At 37.0% G+C, this 21,329-nt stretch overlaps 2 protein-coding genes across 2 annotated transcripts; one reads left to right on the top strand and one right to left on the bottom strand.

The window, feature by feature from the left end:
* The first annotated feature begins 475 nt into the window (after positions 1-475).
* On the top strand, positions 476-7,422 carry LOC143923286 (heparan-alpha-glucosaminide N-acetyltransferase-like). Its single transcript, XM_077446892.1, has 7 exons — positions 476-1,073; positions 1,210-1,498; positions 3,020-3,191; positions 3,263-3,458; positions 3,541-3,708; positions 4,194-4,353; positions 5,500-7,422. Exons 1-7 carry the CDS (start codon positions 610-612, stop codon positions 5,740-5,742), a joined length of 1,692 nt encoding a protein of 563 aa, XP_077303018.1. The 5' UTR covers positions 476-609; the 3' UTR covers positions 5,743-7,422.
* Positions 7,423-9,431: 2,009 nt separating this feature from the next.
* On the bottom strand, positions 9,432-20,957 carry LOC143909256 (uncharacterized). The gene is made up of 26 exons (XM_077427164.1): positions 20,789-20,957; positions 20,456-20,553; positions 20,225-20,368; positions 17,044-17,223; positions 16,744-16,972; positions 16,508-16,656; positions 16,404-16,424; positions 15,401-15,628; positions 15,238-15,324; positions 15,050-15,164; positions 14,766-14,974; positions 14,432-14,572; positions 14,216-14,354; positions 14,014-14,174; positions 13,761-13,943; positions 13,576-13,695; positions 13,335-13,418; positions 13,190-13,256; positions 12,957-13,082; positions 12,736-12,792; positions 12,458-12,702; positions 12,239-12,388; positions 12,064-12,175; positions 11,740-11,881; positions 11,518-11,561; positions 9,432-11,428 (listed from the first exon to the last, which is right to left on the bottom strand). Exons 1-26 carry the CDS (start codon positions 20,955-20,957, stop codon positions 9,432-9,434), a joined length of 5,397 nt encoding a protein of 1,798 aa, XP_077283290.1.
* Positions 20,958-21,329: the final 372 nt, after the last annotated feature.

The following is a 21,329-nucleotide window of genomic DNA, read 5'->3' as shown; positions in this document are numbered from 1 at the left end:
ATTAAGATGTATTTTTTTAAATTAGCTTGATAGCTAAGATATATATATATATATATATATATATATATATATATATATATATATATATATATATAAATATATATATATATATATATATATATATATATATATATATATATATATATAAATAAATAAATAAAGAAGCTCTCTTGGCTCCGAAACATCGGGTCATGGATGAGATTCAGACTTAAAAAATTGTTGCGGCTTGCCCATAATAGGGCAGAATTTTAACTGGCCATAAATGATGTTTGCCCATGGTAGTCGCCTACGTCTGAATACGGATTCGGCATTAGAAGAAAAATAAATTATAATAAAAGAACGATAGATATAAACTTTTTGTATTGTAAAAAAATTTTCAACGTCGTTTAATCAACCGGAAACGATATTTTCCGAGTGAAAAAAAAAAACCAACACATGGCCGTCAAAAGAGATGTCACGTCCAAAACCCAGCCGGAAATAAATCAGCTGTCAAAGTCTGTCGTACTGCGCTGTCATTCGCCATTGTTAGTTTCTTCGCGAACGTGTGCATCGACAAAAACGCACTGTCGATCGTTCCCGAAGACATGCAGTAGCCTCGACGGCTCCACCATGAGCTTCGTCAACTTCAAAAACGTCAAGTTCTTCTCGAGGAAGTGCAACTCGCACACTCTGATCTACGACGAGGCGTGTCTCGACATCGCGTCGGACCGAGACGTGACGGTATGGCGACAGTACACCAAGTGCGTGGAGTGCGACTATGCGAAGGTGCTCGACAGCAACAAGACGGGGTCTCTGCTCGTGAGGACCATCTGGCCCGTCAAGTACAAGGTGGAGGACGGCTACGGCCCCGTCTGCAACGGCACCTTCAACTTCGGCGAGTACGGCCGCTATCAGCTGAACGTCACCAAGAACGGCTGCTCCAACATCACCGTCACCGAGCAGCCCGACGAGCCGCTCTTTCCGATGCTCGTGGCCGTCGTCACCATGCTCTCCATAGCCACCTTATGGTACTTGGTCAAGGGCGCCTACAGGAAGATAAGCCAGTGGGAAATTTGGAATCGGTTGATGAGAACGTAAGCATTGTTTTGATTTGATTCATCGATTCGTCAACATGTGTGACGTTTCGTTTTCGCCTTTATGTACATACATATGTAGATAAGACTTTGTGGTTTAGAACTTTGACCTTTATATGTGTGCGATTGTTTTTAGCGAATCGAGGTCTGAGCTGCTGATAGGCTCTCCTAATAATGGGACGATCCGTCGCGTGAGCACCCGTCTCCGTTCCGCTGATGTCTTCCGAGGTTTCACCATCGCGCTGATGATATTCGTCAACTATGGCGGCGGCGGATATTCCATATTGCGTCACTCGCCGTGGAATGGTCTCACGATAGCCGATGTAGTCTTTCCCTGGTTCGCTTGGCTCATGGGATTCGCTCTGTGTCTGTCGCTGCACACTCGGTTGAGGACGGCGATGAAACGACAGACCGCTTTCTTTCAAGTAATGAATGTTTTGAAGAGTTTTTTTTTTTTTTAGAGAGAGACGATTTGATTGAGTGTTGTTTTCAAGAAATATTTGAATGTAATAAATGTTGATCATCCTAAACTAAATTAGATATAGTGTTGTCAGATATTTGGGTATAGAAATCGTTGTTTATATTAATGATTACATTAAGTGTTACCCGATTTATAAAAAAATCTATTAATCACATAAATTTCAGGTCAAAATGGAGATTGATTTGATTTTATTGAACGATGTTTATATTAAGCTGGATTACACGAGTATTTAAACTGACGTATTTAAACGATTATTGATCAATCAATTTGTTGATTATTGATAACGTCAAGGTTATCTCAAAGTATTGATTATATTAAACTATGTATATATATCAAACTACGATCGCATTAAATAAACGTTGATCACAATAAGCGTTCAATAAGTCAAGCTTTGATTTTAACCTATGAAATTTTGATATGAAGTTTTAACCAAAATATTGATTACATTAAACGCTGATTAAGAATTCATTGGGCTTTGTTTGATAACACAAATTGTTTGAAATTTTTCATGTACAATTTTTGCTTCAAATTTAAAAAAAAAATTCGGATGTGACCAACCCGTGACTTTATCTATATATTTAAGGAATATAAGAAGGTCACAAAATTCGATAATTAAACATACATACACGTTTACACATTCCGGTTATGGATGCATTTTCGATACAAATTGAGCGCAAATGTATGGAAACTTGCACAAGAAAAAATTTCTACTTCTGGTGGTCAGATTTTGTTCAATTTTTTTTAATAATTAAAATCACTATAATTATTATACACATTAAATATCAAGAAATTAAAAATAATTTAAAATAATGAAATATTGTTTTAAAAAAAATACTACTTCGTGTTTACGAATTATGACCAAAATGTTATCAGCTCTAAGTTAGTACATAAAGATACAATTATAAATTTTCAGCTTGGTACTTTCAGGCGTGTGGAAAAAATCATGGTCACAACATTTTTGACTTTCCTAAGAGGAAAAAATCCCACTTCCGGTTTATTAAATTTAGTGATTTTTTTTTATATTTTCATCACATTGATGCAAGAATTATACTTGAATTTTTTGAAACCATAAAAACCCACTGACATAAAAACACACATTTTTTCTAGATCATGAAGACGTGATCAGTGATCGATTCTGAGTTCGAATCAGTCAAAATCCCGAGTTCGAATTTTCGAATGATCACAAAACTTCATCTATTGTTACTACGTACGGTAATTGGACTATTCGTCACATTGGGGTGGTCACAAAGACAATTTTTGCCATGAAAATCGCGAATACACAATATTTGGCACTCAAGTTACCGTTACTATGATAGTTATCGTTAGTATGATGGACTTTTCGGCTGCCAGATGTTCCGTTATAGAGATTTTAGTGACTTTGTGACCAGTAATCACCGAACCACTACGTACATACATAGATAGATAAAGTAAAACTCATCAAACATAAAACACTTGCCTATTGCAGATCCTCCGACGCTCGGTCGTATTGATATTCCTCGGCATAGTGTTGAGCTCGAAAGGCCGCATCATTGAGGAGTTGAGACTCCCCGGTGTGCTTCAGAGACTAGGCTTGGCCTACTTCATCGTCGGCACGCTGGAATGCTTCACTATAAACGCTTCAAACAATTACTTACCAGGTACATACATATATCTAAATGAAAAAAGAAACACACACACACACATAAATACCGATATTATGAAACTTCAGGTACTGCAATCTTCCGAGACCTACGTTCAACGTGGTGGCAATGGAGTGTAACTCTGCTATTAGTAGGCGCTCACATCGCTCTGAGTCTCTGCCTTCCGGTGCCAGGATGTCCGAGGGGATATCTCGGTCCCGGTGGATTGCACGACAACTCCACGGCGAAGAATTGCACCGGAGGAGCCGCCGCTTATATCGACACGTATGTAATTCCTCGTCTTTCATTTACGGTGACCGTTTATTGGGGTTTGTTTATGTCAAGTGTTTTTGTTTTTTTTTTTTAGTCTGGTCTTCGGTGAGGATCATCTGTACAAGGGTGGGTCGTTCCGCAGTCTGTACAAAGCGACGGCCGCTTTCGATCCTGAAGGTCTCCTCGGCACGCTGAGCTGCGCCCTCGTCGTGCAGCTCGGCGTCCAGGCGGCACGCGTGCTCTTGGCTTACTCACATCCACGGTATTGGTGACTTTTGAATATTGATTGAATATTTAATAGAAAATGACAAATGTGTTTTGAAGGTAACTTTAGTGCTCAATTATTAAATAAATAAAAAACTTTTATAATTGTGTATTAACTTTAATCTAATTATATTGTACTTTCGCTGGTATAAAAAGAACAACAAAAGTTTTGTAAATTGATTATTAATTGTTATTCCTTTATTTAGTTTGAAATTTACTTTTTTTTATACAATTTCAAATGCTCAATTTATATCAGTGATTCCCAAAATTTAATACTAATTGTTCTGTCATGCAATCTATTTGTTTGATGCGTTGGATGTTCTGGTTCTTGTTCACCGGAGCCATCGGCGGATCGCTATGCCTCTTCTCGGAGAACAATGGACCCATTCTTGTCGCGAAAATGCTTTTGAATTTTTTTTTCTAGTGTCATACCCAGCAAAATGCTGCAATTGACATTTGATTTTATCCATTTCGACGTTTCAGACCTCGCTTGATGCGTTGGATGCTGTGGGCCTTGTTCACCGGAGCCGTCGGCGGATCGCTATGCCTCTTCTCGGAGAACAACGGACCCATTCCGATCAACAAGAACCTGTGGTCCATCTCATTCTGCCTGGTGACTTCCAGTCTGGCGTTCCTAATACAGGTACGACCCACATAACATCACATTTTTGCCAATTAGGGCTAAATCAAACGTGCTCATGAACTCCCCCCTCTCGATAGCTGTTCGACTTCGCTCAACTTACTGGCACATTACTTGGACCTCTTCAATGCCAGTCATGTTGAGTTGGTCGAACACATCCTACATAAATAACACGATATAATTTTTCAATCTTATTTATTTGTTTTTTATTATATGTATGTACATATTTCTTACTTGATTTTTATTATTTTTTTTTGTGATTTTTATTATAACCACAGTGACGCTTTGGGGCTACCTGTCAAGTCTATGTGGTATTGATTTTTAAAATAAAATTTCACCTAATTATGTATATATACCACTAGTATTATATAACCACTAGTGTTGTACCCAATGAAATATGATTCTATGGGTTATGGTATATTAAGTTATTAAATAAAAAACAAATTAAAAGAAATGTGTCGACGTTCATGTGTTTGATCTGCACGCGGTCGAATTTTTTTCAAATACCTTTTAAATATATATAATTTAATATTCATTTTTAATTGTTTAATATGAAAAAATAAATGGTATAAACAATATAAAACATCTATAGAAAAATTAATTGATAAATTTTCAATAGATGGCGCTAAATGCTCTGAGACTAATTGCCCTTTAGGAAACATTGGTAGCAAACAGTATATATACAAGTTTTTTCCTGATATGTTATTATATTCGTTCGTTTTGTTGGCACTATTTTAGCTGTGACGTACATACATATGTCGAATCGAAATGACTATTATAGTACGGCGAGCGCTATCTCAGACAGACAGACACACAGAATAGCGATATTATATATATATATATGTGTGGTAGAGAATCCTGATAGATGACGCTATACAGGACCACGGTTGGGATGTGGCGGCTTAGGTGAAGACCAAACCCGTGCGTTTTCAGTCATGTTGTTTATTAAGACGATACGTGGGGAGGCTTAGCAACCAACCGTGCGGAGCACAGGTCCAACTACGACTAACCGTTACATCTCTGCCCCTTTTCACAATCAGTCGTAACATGCTCTTTCTCAGCCATAGCCCGTACATCAGCCTTTCGTTCAATTCCAACCCTACATATATATGATATGCTGATATAACCATGCTTCATTGTTCCTTTCAGGCTTTCCTGTATTTCATAATCGACATGTACACGTTGTGGGAGGGTCGTCCGTTTTACTACGCCGGCCGGAACGCGCTTTTGATATACGTCGGACACGACCTGATGAAGGGCCGATTCCCGTTCGAGTGGAAGCTGGAGTTTCCGTCGCACATGCAACTCCTCGCCATGAACGCCCTCGCCGTGCTGCTCTGGCTGTCAATAGCAATAGTTTTGCATCGAAAGAACGTCATACTGACCGTGTAGAGACACCCTGTTGTATCTACGACACGACTTACACTATTTTAAATAGATCCAACACTGTTATATTTCGACACGTATCATTTGTTGCTTTCCTACAATTCATTCCACATAGCTAGGTAGTCGGCAGATAAACAACGAGTAATCGTGTATTATGCTTTGTACAAAATGCGCTCTTATTGTATCCTACATATGTATATTGCGCAGTGCATATGTGAAATTATATGATGTCGGTTTTTCATTGGAATTGAGATCCACACTTTGCTTACAGCCTAAGTACATAGTGGAATGAATTATGCAAGATGTTATAGTTGAACTATACTGGTCGATTGAGCTCACACCTCTGCCGAGCTGTATATATACATATATTAATCACGCGATTAGTGTTTCAAGCGGGTGTGTTTGTATATCTTGAGAATTGTGACGATGATGTCGACACATTTTTGAAATCTATGTTAGCAATGTGGCAAAGACTTCTATATATAGTTGCCGTTCGACTAACTTGAATATATTTTCGATTTAACCACTTATAATGATTTTCGAAATGCAAAAAACGATTACTTCCGGTCTTTTTGACACAATGACGGTTCGAAAAATGTCTATTTTAAAGGGTTTGTCGCTTTTTATTTTAGATCTGATACGTTGGGTTTGGTTATATAATCTTCTACATTATGACGCATGTTAATCTAATACCATAATTATATATGCATATAAGATATCAATGCATATAGATCTACCGTCATATTTGGAAAAAAATTCTTCTCGAAGACTACTTGGAATTGCTTTCAGTCTGTTTGACATTTTTTTTGCTGTTTTTCTAGATATGACAGAAGATGTATGCACATATGTACATATATTGGATCTACTCTAGCTATGTATTGTATTACAATAAATGATACATACCAAATTTTAAACTTTACATTTTCTTAAAATAGTTAATGATCAATTTTTAGTTTAAATTTATGATTTATTATTAAGGTTTAGTTCAATTAAAAATTTTAACCGCTCGCTCGGAACATTCTATATGAAATTGTTATACATAAATTAATTCTCATTCATTATATACATATATAAAATAATATACATAAATATTTAGTATTATTGTATTGATATTAATAACCATTTTGACTCACTGAGCAAATTCTAAGCAATATGATTGTAACTGTTTTTTATTATTATATTTATATATGTATAATATATTATGAATTATATTAGGGGCTTGCCGTTAGCGAAATTGATAAATTCAGTGCCAAATAATAATTATTAGATTTTTTTGGTACACAATAATAATGATAGAGTAATAATTGAGGCATCTTTTTCTATATATTATATTATATATCTATAGATGGGTAAGCGTTTTTGAATTATTGTATATACATATGTATTTTAAATTTGATTGTTTTTGCAAGTTTAATGACTGACATTTAGTGCGGTCGTTGTATATCAATTGCAGTCTGCACGTGAACAATGATCTATATTATTATTTTTTTAATTATTCCTACAATATTTTTAATATTTAGTGCACTTATAATTGATCGGTTGTGTTCCGAAGCAACTTCGTACATACATATATAGCGTGCCTTTTGTATTTAATTATTTTTTTCATTTTAATTTTAAACATTATTATCAGCTAGTCTTACTTGTATTCTCAATGAAAAAAATAATAAAACTGATTTTTTATAATTGATTCTGAATGTGTTCTTTTACAGCCTGTCTATGCTCCATTAAACTGATCCAAATTCCTCAGAGATAAAGTAGGCAAAAAATTGATCCTAGTTCTTAACCCTCCCTCACCAAAGTGCAAAATGCAAGTGCTCCAATTTTTACGTTTTTCCTAATAACAATGTGGTTTTCAAAGTTATACATCCTATATATCTTGTATTCCTAGAATGAACTACAATAAATATATTTTAATATATTTTGTATGATTTAGAAAAGGGGTACGTCATAAAAAAAAATACATTTATACATTTCTCCGTTCCAAAGTATGACTTAAAGGCGGTAGCGATAAGTCATGTTCTTGACTGTTCGCTTGCATATTCTTGTTGATCAATGAATCAATGCGAGAGAAAGAGACAGCTATATTTTCGTAAGCTATTGTTTTCGTCGCTTTTGGCGCGTGGCTATTGAGTCATGCAGTCGCCTGTTGGCCTTACCTATGTGCGTTTGCATGTGGATGCTTGTCGGTTTTTTTTTAATACAAAAATAGTCAAAAACATGCTATAGGACTAAAACTTTTTTATGTTGATGTATAAAATGATTAATAATATATATATTGAACCCATTTGTATTGATAAAAGCTGTATTTTGATTAAAAAATAGTGGGGTCATATTCGACCCCGGTTCGGGACACTTGTTCGATCTCGACGCTCCGTCCTTCAAAGGTTTTGTATTTAGGTTTTTCATAAGAATTCATTTTTAATTTGAAACGAACGAATCATACAAACGTTTATTCATTGAAATAACTGTACAAATATATTTATAATAATAATCATAATTGTGTGTTATAATAATATGCTACATCAGCACATAAAATCTTTAAATATATAATATATGTATATTTACATATATGTATACGAAGATAACAATAAATATATGTATATTGTGTTATAATAATAAATGAAATCACAGAATAATTAAAGCGTATTTCGTAAAAATAAACGATAATAATACTGACGCATATCACAACTTTGAATATGATTTGTAGAATCGTAAATTTATAAATTAATACATATATAAAATAAAATAATTTATTCAATCGTACAATATAAAGCTTGATACCGAGATTAATTGTAATCAAAATAAAAATAAAAATAAATTACATAATTAGTTGAAACTGATAATTTTCTTTTCATTTTGGTCATACTCGTAGTATACATACATACATATATGTAATAATAATAATAATATTAATAAACATGTAATATAAAATCATTGTTTGAACACTTCTAAGACTTACTTTGTGTAATATTATTTATATTAATAATAATCGAAAATTAAAAATTTTGAGCGAAGATACGAACGCAATCATCGACCTCGTTTTGGCACACACTTTAAATTTACTATGAATAAATTTTCAACTATTTCGTAGAAGCTCTAAGTATGTTAATAATATAAATAATAAAACATTTTTTTCGCATAACTCAACAGTGTGTCGGTTCTTTAAAATCATAGTGTGCATAAATGATGTTCGCTGTGCAACAGTAGTATTGAAGTGTTGCATTATAAATCAATACGAAACTTTTCATGTTCACTCATGCACAGTAGGATTAATGATAAATATTATTATATACACTATTTTTGGCGCATCTAAGAGATAGATAAAATAGAAAGATTAATATCATATATAGCACACGAGTTGTAGAAAGGTTGGCCCTCACTAGAGTATTTATTGACTCTTTTGATTTTCTCAGTCTTTCGCGTTTTTTTTTAAATAATAATAAACAAAATATGTATACAATATATATAGATATGAAGACATACAGTGAATTTTACGAGTCATTTTACATATATGATCTACGCTTACTTAATTAACCATAATATAATACATACATAATATGTTTTTATTTTTTTTAGAATATTTTAATGACGATTATAAAATTATCCATATACATACATACATATGTATGTCTTTTTTTTATTATAATTTGAATTCAAATCTGAATATATATATTTTTTCTATGGCAGTGTGGACCTTACAGAGCTGAGCTGACTTCATCTTGTTCGTTGGAAGGCGAATCGTTATCAATGATTTCAACCTCTATTTTCTTTTCAATTTTTGATTCTTCTATGCAACTGCACGCTGCTTCCTCAGCTTGCTTCAAAAGTTCAGCTCTATCTTTTTTAGAGCCATCCTTATCGGATTTGTCTCGTTTCTTACTCCTTTTGCGCCTCTTCGAGTCTCTGGTCTTTGGAGAGCGTTCCAACAAGAAGAGAGCTTCGTGGAAATCGTCTGAGCTCAAGTTGGACTCTTGGACGTGAAGGACAGAGCTCAGAGCACCGTCGGTAGAAGACTTTGGAAAGTGAAACATCTCCCTGTCTCGTTCTGGCTCGTTGGCGCTTTTAGACTTGAGTTTGTTTGGAATAACTTGGGAATCTTCTCCCGCAAAGTCTTGCGCGCTCATCAGAGGTCTCGCAGACCAAGCTTTCTGGATGGTCTTCTTGGAAAGATTCGGAGAGTTGGGTAGCGACATTTCAAACGATAACTGATTCGATTGTGGGTATATGTTCTCGTATAGTGCTTCTTCTTTTTTCTTCGGCTTAAAAGCCTTCTTGTTTAAGATGGTGCAATCTGGTTTTAGTGTGGCCAAAGTGGACATGTTGCTGATCATTATACCGCCTCCGTGACATCCAGCGTAGACTGTTCCTCTAAGAGTGCAATGATTAGAGTCTGAAGCACAATCTAGCATCAATCCTGGGTCGTCTTCGTCGAAGAAGACGTCGTCGCTAAAGTGTGATGGAGGCAGTACAGGCATGTCCAACATGTTCAGACTATCGTTCGAATAGTGGCTTTGCTTCAAAGGACTAGTAGGAGTGGTGGATCGAAGTAGAGACGGAGTGTACAGCTCAGGCGACCCAGGAGAATACGAAGAAGTCGTCATAGTCTCACCTGCATTTCTCTCGCTGCACGGAGATAAGGATGGAGAAGTCACGTGGACTATGACAGGACTTGTAGTATCTTTGTATTCCTTCCAAGCTATTTTAGATCTGGATTTTGGCGACTTTTGTTCAGACCTAAAAGAAGGATCCGAAACTTTGACGGAAGGCTCCCTGCATATCGACACGCCCGATATGTAAAGCGTTGGAGATTTGGGTATTCCAGTTTCAGACTCGCACTCGTTGCTACTATCAGTCTCTAGACCTCTTTTGGTTTTTGTGCTGTTGCTTTCTTCAGCGTTTGCATTTTGGTCTTGTGACTCGTCGCATATTTTAATGCTAAGCGTAGGCATCACTTTGACCATCTTGTCGATTTTGATACATTTCTTTGGACTGTCCACTTTTGACGTCTGTGATTTTGAATCATTTGATCTCTGTTTCAGATTCAGATCTACTCCTCTACTTGCGTTCTCTCCTATGTGCTTTTCAGAACTTGAAGCCTTAACTTTGTTAGACTTTTCGCTAGTTCTTGGGATGTGGTCAGAGTGTCTTCTGAAGTTGTCGCCGACTATTTCGTTTTGATTGAGACTGTCGTTAAGCAGTCCTATGTGCTTGTTGATAGCCAGCTTGGTCAGATATGTGTTGACTTTCAAATGGCTCGAATTTAGATCCGGCAAATGAATAGTCTTTTCGCTGAAGTCGAATATTTCGGGGTTGACTTTGCCCCTGCAGTCCACACTCACCGTTTTTGGTGCTTCAGTCTCGGGCAGCACCATGTGCCTCTCCTTCTTGTCGTAGTATCTCGGAGTGGCTTGGTCTGTTTTAGTCTTGACGCATTTTCTCTCGCAGCAGAACTCGCCCCAGAAGTTGGGCGCTGCTTTTTTGCGAGCATCTGCTTCTTTGGCACTGTGTGGTGCTTTGAAAGTTTCAGGCTGCGTCATTTTGTTTTCTTCGCTCTCGTGCTGCGCGTCTATCTGTACGGCTTTTGTAAGCGTATTTTTCTTGTTATCTGAGTTGGATTGTTGAGATTTTGAAGGATGAGGAAGAGTAGTAACATCTCTGTGGATCAGAATAGAATCCTTCCGTGGGAACTGGTCTGAAATTTAAGATATGATTATATCAATTGCTTGCATACATTGTAATGTTGATGCCTTGTAAAAATGTACACAGCTTAAGTAAACTTACCTGTATTAGTGATGATGATTGTCTCTTCGGGTACTTTGCTGTATCTAAAATATAATCATTCATGAAATACACTGTAATAAGCAGTGATTTAAAATATTTCATAAACAAAATGTAAAAGATACAACGACTAAAGAAGTATTGTATTGAAATAATAGTCATGGCAATTTGAGTTATTTATTATTAGTTACGTTTGGTATTCGAGAAAGTTTGGGTTAATCTTACGTGGTATCATCTGTACTGGAACTCCTCACAGAGATATCTCCCATGCTCCAAGACCTTCTGACTTTACCACCGAGCTGACGAAGCAGAGGGGGTCTCTGTCCAGCAGCTCCAGACCTGATCAATGGTGGTCTACTCTTCAAACCTATTGTAAAATAATTGATTACAATCCATACGATATAATGATTAAGGTTTGAAACTGAAGTATTATAGGTTTTTAATTTCAAATTGACCCCTTTTCATTTCAAATTTACCATTTTTCATTTCAAATTCATATTGAAAAGGGGTCAATTTGAAATGAAAAAGGTTTAATTTGAAATGAAAAACCTGTACCATCATTGCAGTAGTTGATAAATCCAGATAATCCAGAGCACGTCGCTTGTTCCAAATCGCCTACTCTAGCTCTGAAAGCTTCTGCTTCGTCTTCGTTAACAATCATCTGCAAATATGGCATGTTTTATAGTGATTTTCATATTCGATCGCACTTCAAATCAGTACTTACTTGTCTGCGTAGGAGTTCTTTGGATTTATCTTGCTTTGCACTGAGCAGGTCCAATCCCAAGGCAAGATTGGGCAAATCTAAAGGTGTTCTTCCCAAAGCTTTTAAGAAGTAACCGACAGTGATATCAGCTGCTCTAGACCAACTCTCGTCCTGAAATTTCATGTTTGGAAATGTCACTCTGTGACTTTTGAGTGTTAAACGATTTTTATAGATACTGACTTGTTCCGATTGTCTGTTGCTTCTGTGAGAGTCCATGTCTGAATAGTCTTGTTCCCATCTCTCCCTGGTGACACTCCAGGATGGGTTGCCGTCGCTGCAGTTACTGTCAACGCTGTTCATGGAGCCATCGTTGAGACGCTTGTCTCCATCCGTCTCGCTGCTGGACTCGTTCTGTCTGTAGCGGGCCGGTTCTTGAAGCGACAACTGGATGGCCAGCTTCAACTGGTCTTCAGACAGGCTTTTGTCTTCTTTTTCGCAAATCATAGCTTGTTAGTAACTACTACTATTAAAGATAAAATTATTAACTTTTGGAAGCATACCGTTATCTGACGAGGCTCCAATGGAGACGGATATGTTGAGTCTGGCAGGTCGTTGTCTGTTTCGGGGTAAAGTTGCATCTGAATAATAAAAATACACATTGAAAATCAGTTATTCAGCAAGCTTAGGCTATGATATTGGTATTGACCTTGTGAAGTGGAACATCCATCCGATTCTTGACCCCTTCTAGCTTGTTCTTCCAGCATTTGAAGTCGCGACATTTCCAAAGCGATGATTAGATCCATATTGTATTCAGACACGTTGATTCTATAAACTGAAAAGTCATTTCGTCTCGTTTTACTATAGCCTGTTGCCATTCAACTGATATTGAAGATAATGTATGGAAAGTCAACTGATAAAATGAGGAAAACACATTTATATTGAACAATAAAATCAAATATAAGAATCATTTACCATCAGCCTCATTTGAAGGTGTCGATCTTTCAGGAGCTGGCCTTGGAGGTATAGTCAGTTGCGGTTCCTAAAAAAAATATAATCAAATTAGTGGAACAACATCGAAAGAGCTGGGCGAAACAGATAAGCTTAACACATGAAAGACTGGGCTCAATTGGGAGACGACTCTAGTAAGAATTGAATAGTTTCTAAGGTTCTCTCTGAAGGACTTTGGGGTTCTCAAATCCATCTAAGGTAAATAAGAAGATGAATGAAGAAAAAAGGAAGAGAAGAACGTGAGGAAATACATAGTAAGTATAAAGAAAGGAAGGGAAGATAGAAGGTGAACCATATTTTAAACTGTATTATAATTGTATATACATACAATATATTTAAATGAAATCTACCTGTAGTATTGTATGATCTGGATCCAAGGGATCTGGAACGCGCAGTGGTTCTCCACGAGGACCCAACGGGAACCTCCAAGGATCTCTCGGATCGAGTCTGCCTCTAGCCAGATACCTAGCCTAAAATAAAATTGATATCAGACGTGTGTTGAAGATTTCATTTTGAAGTTTGAAGTTTTGAATACCATCATGCGTAGTTCTTGGGCTGAGAGTGCAGCTGGAGGAGCAGGTGGTCTAACCAATCTCATAACAGTCAACCTCCATCTGCGAGCTGCAGCAGTAGCTCTTTTCAAACCGAGCAGTGGAGCTTCTATAACCTCGCAAGCTATCAGTGCCGCCAAGCGAGAACCACACCTCTCCAACTCTTCCTGTTGGAGTTTTTTTTTGCGTGAAAACAAGTTTTGGGTTTTTAAGTTGAAACTACGAATGGAATCTTACTTGAGCGTAGTGGAAAGCAGCTCTATGTGGAGCTGTAGCTGGAAGTGTGAAAGTGTAGGGACAACATCCTACCAAGATCCTTCGGGATAATCCCAATTCCCTAGCGGCTGCTTCCAGAACTCCCCCGCTAGTGTCTGTTAAATAAATTGAAGTTTGACAAGCTGCGTAGAAATGGTCAATACTTAGTTACATAACTACTCACTGTTGGGATCTAGGGCTTTGATTTTAGCTGGAGTGGCCCCTATAAGTGGTCTTTCTGTGAGCCAACGTTGTTCGTGACGACGATATCGAGCACACTGTACAGCAAACCTCCATTGTTCTTGAGCTTCCACGTTTTGGACCTAAATTTTGAACACCATTTATGTATAAACGGTTTTATTATGGAGTAGCAAATATGTATCAGATGTTTTTGACAAACTCTGGCTTCTGCTAGAGCAGATCCTCTCGTTTGTTCTGCACGAGCTGCAGCTTCTTCCCTGGTGCATCTGAAGTAACCACCGGTGGCTGAACCGTGGCGTTTCCAACTCTCCAAGCAGACCCAACAGAAGTCAAACTTACACTGCATATAAAAAATAAGTTTTATATATTACACCTATACTAGGCACTCTCTGCATATTATGTTTTGTTGAAGATTTGAACTGTATTTATTTATTTTTAGTCATCTCGACTTGTAAGTAGCTTCGGTACCTCCACATCTCTGTATTTGTATATCTTCATGCTTATCTCTCTACATATCTGCTTTGCGCACTTACCTTTGTGCATTTCATATGGTTGCAGCCATCGTTCTTTTGTATGGGACACGAACAGGAAGGGCACGGTTTACAGTGTGCCAGGAGCCACAAAGATGAGGCTGCACTTTCTGCCCCTCCTGCCGCAGCTGCTACGGGTGCAGGTGGAGCAGTACCAGCCCGGGATACCCATCTGGACCAGGCCGTGCAGGATATAGGAGGATGAGGTTCAGCTGTTTCCATAAAGTCAGTTTAAATACACATTTTACCCTTATATACGACATAAGTAAGACGGTACTGACAGTTACACTCCCAGCAAAAGAAGTGGAAATCTCCACAATCAACTCCTCTGGAAACTGGAGGAAAGCCACCAGGACATTCGTCTTCAGCTTCATCACCATTGTTGTTGGGTATTGTGGGTATCTGAGAGTAAAAATGCATCGAATGTTTAAATCAAATTCTCAACCTTAACTTGGATGATTAGGATTGTACTTACTGTAAGCTCAGTTTCGTGAAGCTTGACAGCTCTCCCACAACCGGCAACAGGACACCATTTCATCCCTCGGGAGCTTTCCACAAAAGCCTGACACAATATTTGGAAACGTTTGAGTTTGGAAAGTTTTCACGATAGAGCTGCTCAATTTTCAATTGGGGTATACCTTGATATCGAACAGGAGATATTTTCTTTGAGTGCGTGGAGTAAGACACCTTTGAAGAAGATGAGGAGGTGCTGGTCTCCTACAACGTGGTGCTGGACACACTGGACGAGGGTCCCCTTCGCAAACCCTGCCGGTTAAGTAACGACCCCAGCAAGGGGCACAGAATGCATGACCGCAGCCACCAGCTCCAGATTCGCTGGTCCATACTTCCTCTCGACAGATGCCACACTGAAAGTTTATCATTATTGTAGAGATTACTCATGTCTTGTGAGTACTTTGGGATCTTATTAGTAAAGGGCGGCGGTGAAGTTTCCATTGCCCACAAAAAATGGTTCACTATTGTCAATTACTATTGTCGTACAAAGCAAGAGAGTAAAAAAAGGTTGAAAATAAAAGTTGACAACAGTAAACCATTTTTTGTGGACAATGGAAACTTGACCGCCGCCCTTTACTTATTAGTTTTGCCATCTTGTGTGTTGTCAAAAACGGATTGCTCCTCTTGAAGTTGAGCCTACAAAACACGTTCGTTCATGAAACCAACAAAACACGGCGTTCCATGAATATGTGCAAGGTAATCCACATTTTTTTCGCATGTTTAAAACTATCTAAAAAAAATCATGTGCCACGGTCATCGCTGTGTGTTTTCGCTCTTAAAGTCGTTATTACTTTAAGTTCAGTTCATTTCGACTTTGGTCTTATTTTAAACGCAGTCATTAAGAAAATATTAATAACGCGATACGACAATATTCCGTAAAATATCCTTTACATCAGAGCCACACAACCTCTTGATATTCGTGGCACACGTAGCTGACAAACTCGACGACTCGTAGAGTTTGTCAGCTACGTACAAACATATGTACTTCATCGACAGTCGCTAGCTAGCCCCTACATACATAGGTGACAGAACGTTAACTAACATTGGTTTTCTCCCTCACACGCGATCTCACTTGCACGCGTTAGATAAAAGTGATGCCCGCGGTACAAAAAGAGCCGGGGCACTTACGTTGTGGTGCTCTGCTTTACACTATACATGTACATAATAGTTTCAAATTCAAATTCTAGCTTGATATATCATCTTTCACTTGAGTGCAAGTTCTTTTCACTTACTTCTATAGTTCTTTGATCAGCTCCCACCGATGCACTTTCTTCAGGATGTTCACTGTCCAACGATCCTCCAGGTAAGGAAACTCCGGCTGATTGGCAGCAAGCAGTCGCATCTTTCATCCAACGCTCCACCAGGACATCTCTGCACCACTCTATAATACCATTAAATCCATCTACTGTAGAGATAAAGATAGGTATAAATGTATGTATATATGTAACTCAGAAGTCTCAGAATATACCATTGTCTCTTAAAAGTGCTTCGGCCGTGAAGAGTGACACTCTTAACATATCGCTAGTGTCTACTAGAAGTCTATCTTTGGCCTCCCTTAACTCTTGAGGGCGCAAACCCTCATGGGAGTCTCCTGCATTGTTGCTAGCTTTCAAAAGAGCTTCTTCGGCTTCTTCTTCGCCAACTTCCGAACTGCTCCAACCCCAGCGCTCTGTGCACCACTCGATTGGTTCATCGGACTAAAGAAATGAGTAATTAACAATAGCATTCTATTACATAAATGTTTTATTACTATAATGAACGGACTTACGAAGAGCATAGCTTTTTCGATTAGAGCAGCTAGACGCGCGTGTCCACCTGCTAATGCTCTCTGGGCTGCTGTCCTACTCCTAGAGTCCTTAGTTAAGGACTTAGCTCCAGCTGACAGCAACAAACGAGCACCGCTTGCAAGTCCAGCTCCAGCAGCAAGATGCAAAGCACTGTTTCCATCCTGGTTAAAAATTTAAAATAAGATTCTAATTTCAATGCAAATATACATCCAATCATCACCATAAATCGTAAATTAAACTGTTTTCGGACGAATGTCCATTTCTCACAATGCTTTGCTACCCTTTAAAATCTCTTGGGTATTAATATTCGAGTACTACTTTTTTCATATCCCATTTTTGGCCACATTGTACATACATATATCAGTAGCGTCGTTTATTTTTCTGTGTACCTATACATATATACAGCTTTCTGTATGTATACAGCTTCAAATATGAAATATATAGCTACAAATATGAGCCATAATTGGAATTTGTTTGAATTCATGAGAAATCAGTGTATGTACCTAAGAAGAAGGTTAACCGATTCAGTCAGACTAATATAAGAAGGTTAACCGATTCAGTCAGATGGAGACGCAATTCAGAAACAACGTTTGAATTTAGCTTCTCTTTTGGCGCTTCTCTTTCGTAAGTCATAACAATTAACAAATATTAATAAGTAATAAAAATATGTTTTAGGTGACACCACCCCTAGCGACGTCACTGCATATATGTATGTACAAATGTAGCTTAATTTTAATTCACGTGAATCGCTTACTGTATATTCTCGTTTCATATTACTAAACCTTACCTACATAGTACTTCACATTGTAATAACTTTTTGACATTCATTCAATCAACAGTACTCCACACCTAGGAACATCTAGCTGTACACATTGAGGCTCTTATCTATACAGTCTATTTTTTCAAGAGTGGAAGTCTCTCATGCTGCGTACGGACCAAACCAACGACGATTTTGGTCCAACGATTTAACCAGCAGGATAAAACCAGTAGCGTACAAAATATCGAAATAAAAATTAAATTTAAAAATTGAAATTAAATATCAAAATTAAAAATATTATTATTATATTAAAATTAAATTCAAATATCAAAATAAAATTATAATCAATATATTAAAATTAAAATAAAATGTTGAAAGTTAAAACAGAACATGCCCAATTTAAATAAATTTTCGAGATTGACCTAAAATTAGATCATCAACAATCACATACAGGTAATCCTCGACTTTTGTTTGTCGAAGATGTTTTGACTTACGTAGATACGCACTAAGATCGAAAAAAAAATCAAAGAATTATTATTTTTACTTCCCCGTAATGCGCAGTTACTGAGAATATATCATGTGTTAGTATGGGTGACCGAGTGATGGTTTCAACCCGACAAGATGTCGGTTTATCAAAGGAAATTTTTTTGTCTTCAATTGTTTCTCTCGTCGAAATAAATCAATTAATTAAATCATTTCAGAGGTAAATTTTATCGGATAATGTCTTCAATTGTTTCTCTCGTCGAAATAAATCAAATAATTAAATCCATCTCAGAGGTAAAATTGATCGGATAATGTGTGATTATTAATTTTATTTCGACGAAAGAAAAAAAAAACCCTTTGACAAATCACCGACATTTTTTTTGTTAAATATTTCATCGACGGCGAAACACGTTGGTGTATCGTGACGACTTATAAGAAACAATAACAAGGTTTTTTTCGCTCGTAATTATAATATTTCTCTGGTTGTAATGCATAATATAAGCATTTTCTATCAAAATGTACGAGGCCTTAAATCTAAACTGGATGAATTAGGTTCTAACTCGGCTATTCAATGTGCTGACATCCTGGTACTAACGGAAACCTGGCTTGACGACTCTGTGCATGATTCTTTTTAATTTAAATTAATGACATCTCAAAAATAATTAAGTATTCAGACTATCTTTTATTCGCCGATGACCTTATTTTTTTTAAGTTTCATAGTGACGCAGCCCTTCTCCAATTGGACTTAGATGCGCTGTCAAGTTGGTCTGTCGATAATAAATTATTTTTTAGCATTCAAAAATGCTGTGTTCTCAATGTGACAAGATCTTCAAATCGCTTGATTTATCCATATCGCCTAAGTGGTGTTGAATTAAAGTTTGTAGATGAATATTGTGATTTGGGGGTCTTGTTCTCGAATAATTTTCAATTTAAACGACACATAGACAATATTTGTTTGCGTGCAACAAAAATGCTGGGATTCTTACTAAGAGTTAGCAAACCTTTCCAGAGTACGTTGGTGCTTAAAATTCTTTATGAATCTTTAGTACGTAGTATTCTAGAATTTTCTTCTATTATATGGAATCCTACCCATATAACTCATTCATTGAAGATTGAGAGAATCCAAAAACGGTTTCTCAGATATCTTTATTTGAAACAGTATGGTTATTATCCTTGGCTATATCCTAGTGCATTCTTATTAGGGGCGTTAGGTTTCAACTCATTGGAGTCTCGTCGGAATATGTTACTGGGAAGACACTTTTTTAAGCTGTTGAATGGGATAATACACAATCCTCAGGTTCTAAAGGAATTAAGGTTTAATGCACCTTGTAAATTCAGGGACTTGAGAAATCGTGATTTGTTTGTTCCTCCTGTGGCTCGCACAAATATGTTGTCAACGGCTCCTATATCTAGAGCGATATATCTGCTTAACAAGATTTCTGGTGAAATTGACCTCTTCAATATAAAATATACTAATCTGGTTGAGTGGTTGTTGAGGAATGCCAGTGGTTGATTGTTATTACTTTATCTATGTTTTTTCTTTTTTTTTATGATTTTATGATTTTAATGATGTTGTGTTAATATTGTTATTATTATAAGTTATTATTACTGTTATCGTGTTATTATTACTGAATGACCGGCCACAGCGACGTGTTGGAGATCTCTGTAATGTCACTGTGGCTAATATGTTAAATAAATAAATAAAAAATAAAAAAAATATCGTCGTAATTCAAAACATTGTTGTAATTCAAAACATCAACGATGATCTAATTTTATCTCAATCTCGCTCGTTAGCTTAATTTTGATATTTAATTTCAATTTTTTTATTTAATTTTTATTTCGATATTTTGTACGCTACTGGTTTTAAAAGTTGGCCCAAAATCGTCGTTGGTTTGGTGCGTACGGACCATCAGAAAATTTACCCTATCCAAAGCATCCATCTGGATCCTCTCCTTCTCTTCGGAAGATGGAAGTCTGACTCCACGCCATTGAAGCAAAAGGGCTATGCAAGCGGCACGTCGCTCCTGGGCGCTGGCAGTCAAAGCGCCACTTCCAGTGGCTTCCGCCTGATTGTTTCCAACATTTCCAGAACCACTGACTTGGACGCAGCTGATGGATAAGTGATTGACGGTGGGTGGGAAAGCGGTGCCAGCACTGCAAGCACTGTGGAGAACCGTTTCATCGAAAGCGTTCCTCTTATTAGGATCACCTCCAAGGTCAGTTAGAAACGTCCTCAGCAGATGCTTCATCCCTGAAAATAGCATCCAGATAAGTCAGTAAATTCTAAGAGCAATCAAACTTAAATGATAAGTCAAAAAAAAATTGCGAACATTTAATTAGTATCTGGTACTAGTGAGTTTGAAGATAATGTTTGAAATGCTAATAAGGCTTATTAGGAGGAAAATGCGGAAAAGTACCACTATTATGTATCAATTTAATTCGGGTAGTTAATCAAGCACTAGATATGGTTATAAAATCGTCTTTACCGTATCTGGCAGCATAGTGCATGGCAGTGTTGTGATGTCTGCTTTCGCCATAGCTCAGGTTTGGGTCGAAGCTCTTCTTCAGCTCAAGAGAACCTTGGTATATCTGCATGGCGGCATATTCGTCGCCATTTTGGATGTACTTCTTGAACTTGGACGAAGTACTTCCCATTATCGATGGTTTTTACGATATCATCTACTGCAAGAGCGTAAGTACTTATTGTACAAGCACCATTTTTAAGTATAAATTATTAATAATAAATTGTGCTTCTGCGCGCGTATGTTTACGTGTGATTCGATGATATAGCTGAAATAAGACAATTTGAAAAATTAGACAATTAAAATTCTTTAAGATAGATTTCGAGATTAGCTTAAATTAGCACGTTATGTTGCTAATTAAGTTGGCCGCTGACGGAATGATTTATCTGCAGACATTTTATTGACTGTCGTAACTGATTTTTAGAAATTAGCAACCTCTCTAACAGACTAGAATTTTCTAAATAACACAATACGAACAATCAGGTGGTTCTCTTTATAATGGTCT

The sequence above is a fragment of the Arctopsyche grandis genome, chromosome 3 (assembly GCF_051622035.1).
Source record: "Arctopsyche grandis isolate Sample6627 chromosome 3, ASM5162203v2, whole genome shotgun sequence".
In the NCBI taxonomy this organism is placed as follows: Eukaryota; Metazoa; Arthropoda; class Insecta; order Trichoptera; family Hydropsychidae; genus Arctopsyche; species Arctopsyche grandis.
This window is presented reverse-complemented; position numbering and strand designations above follow the sequence as displayed.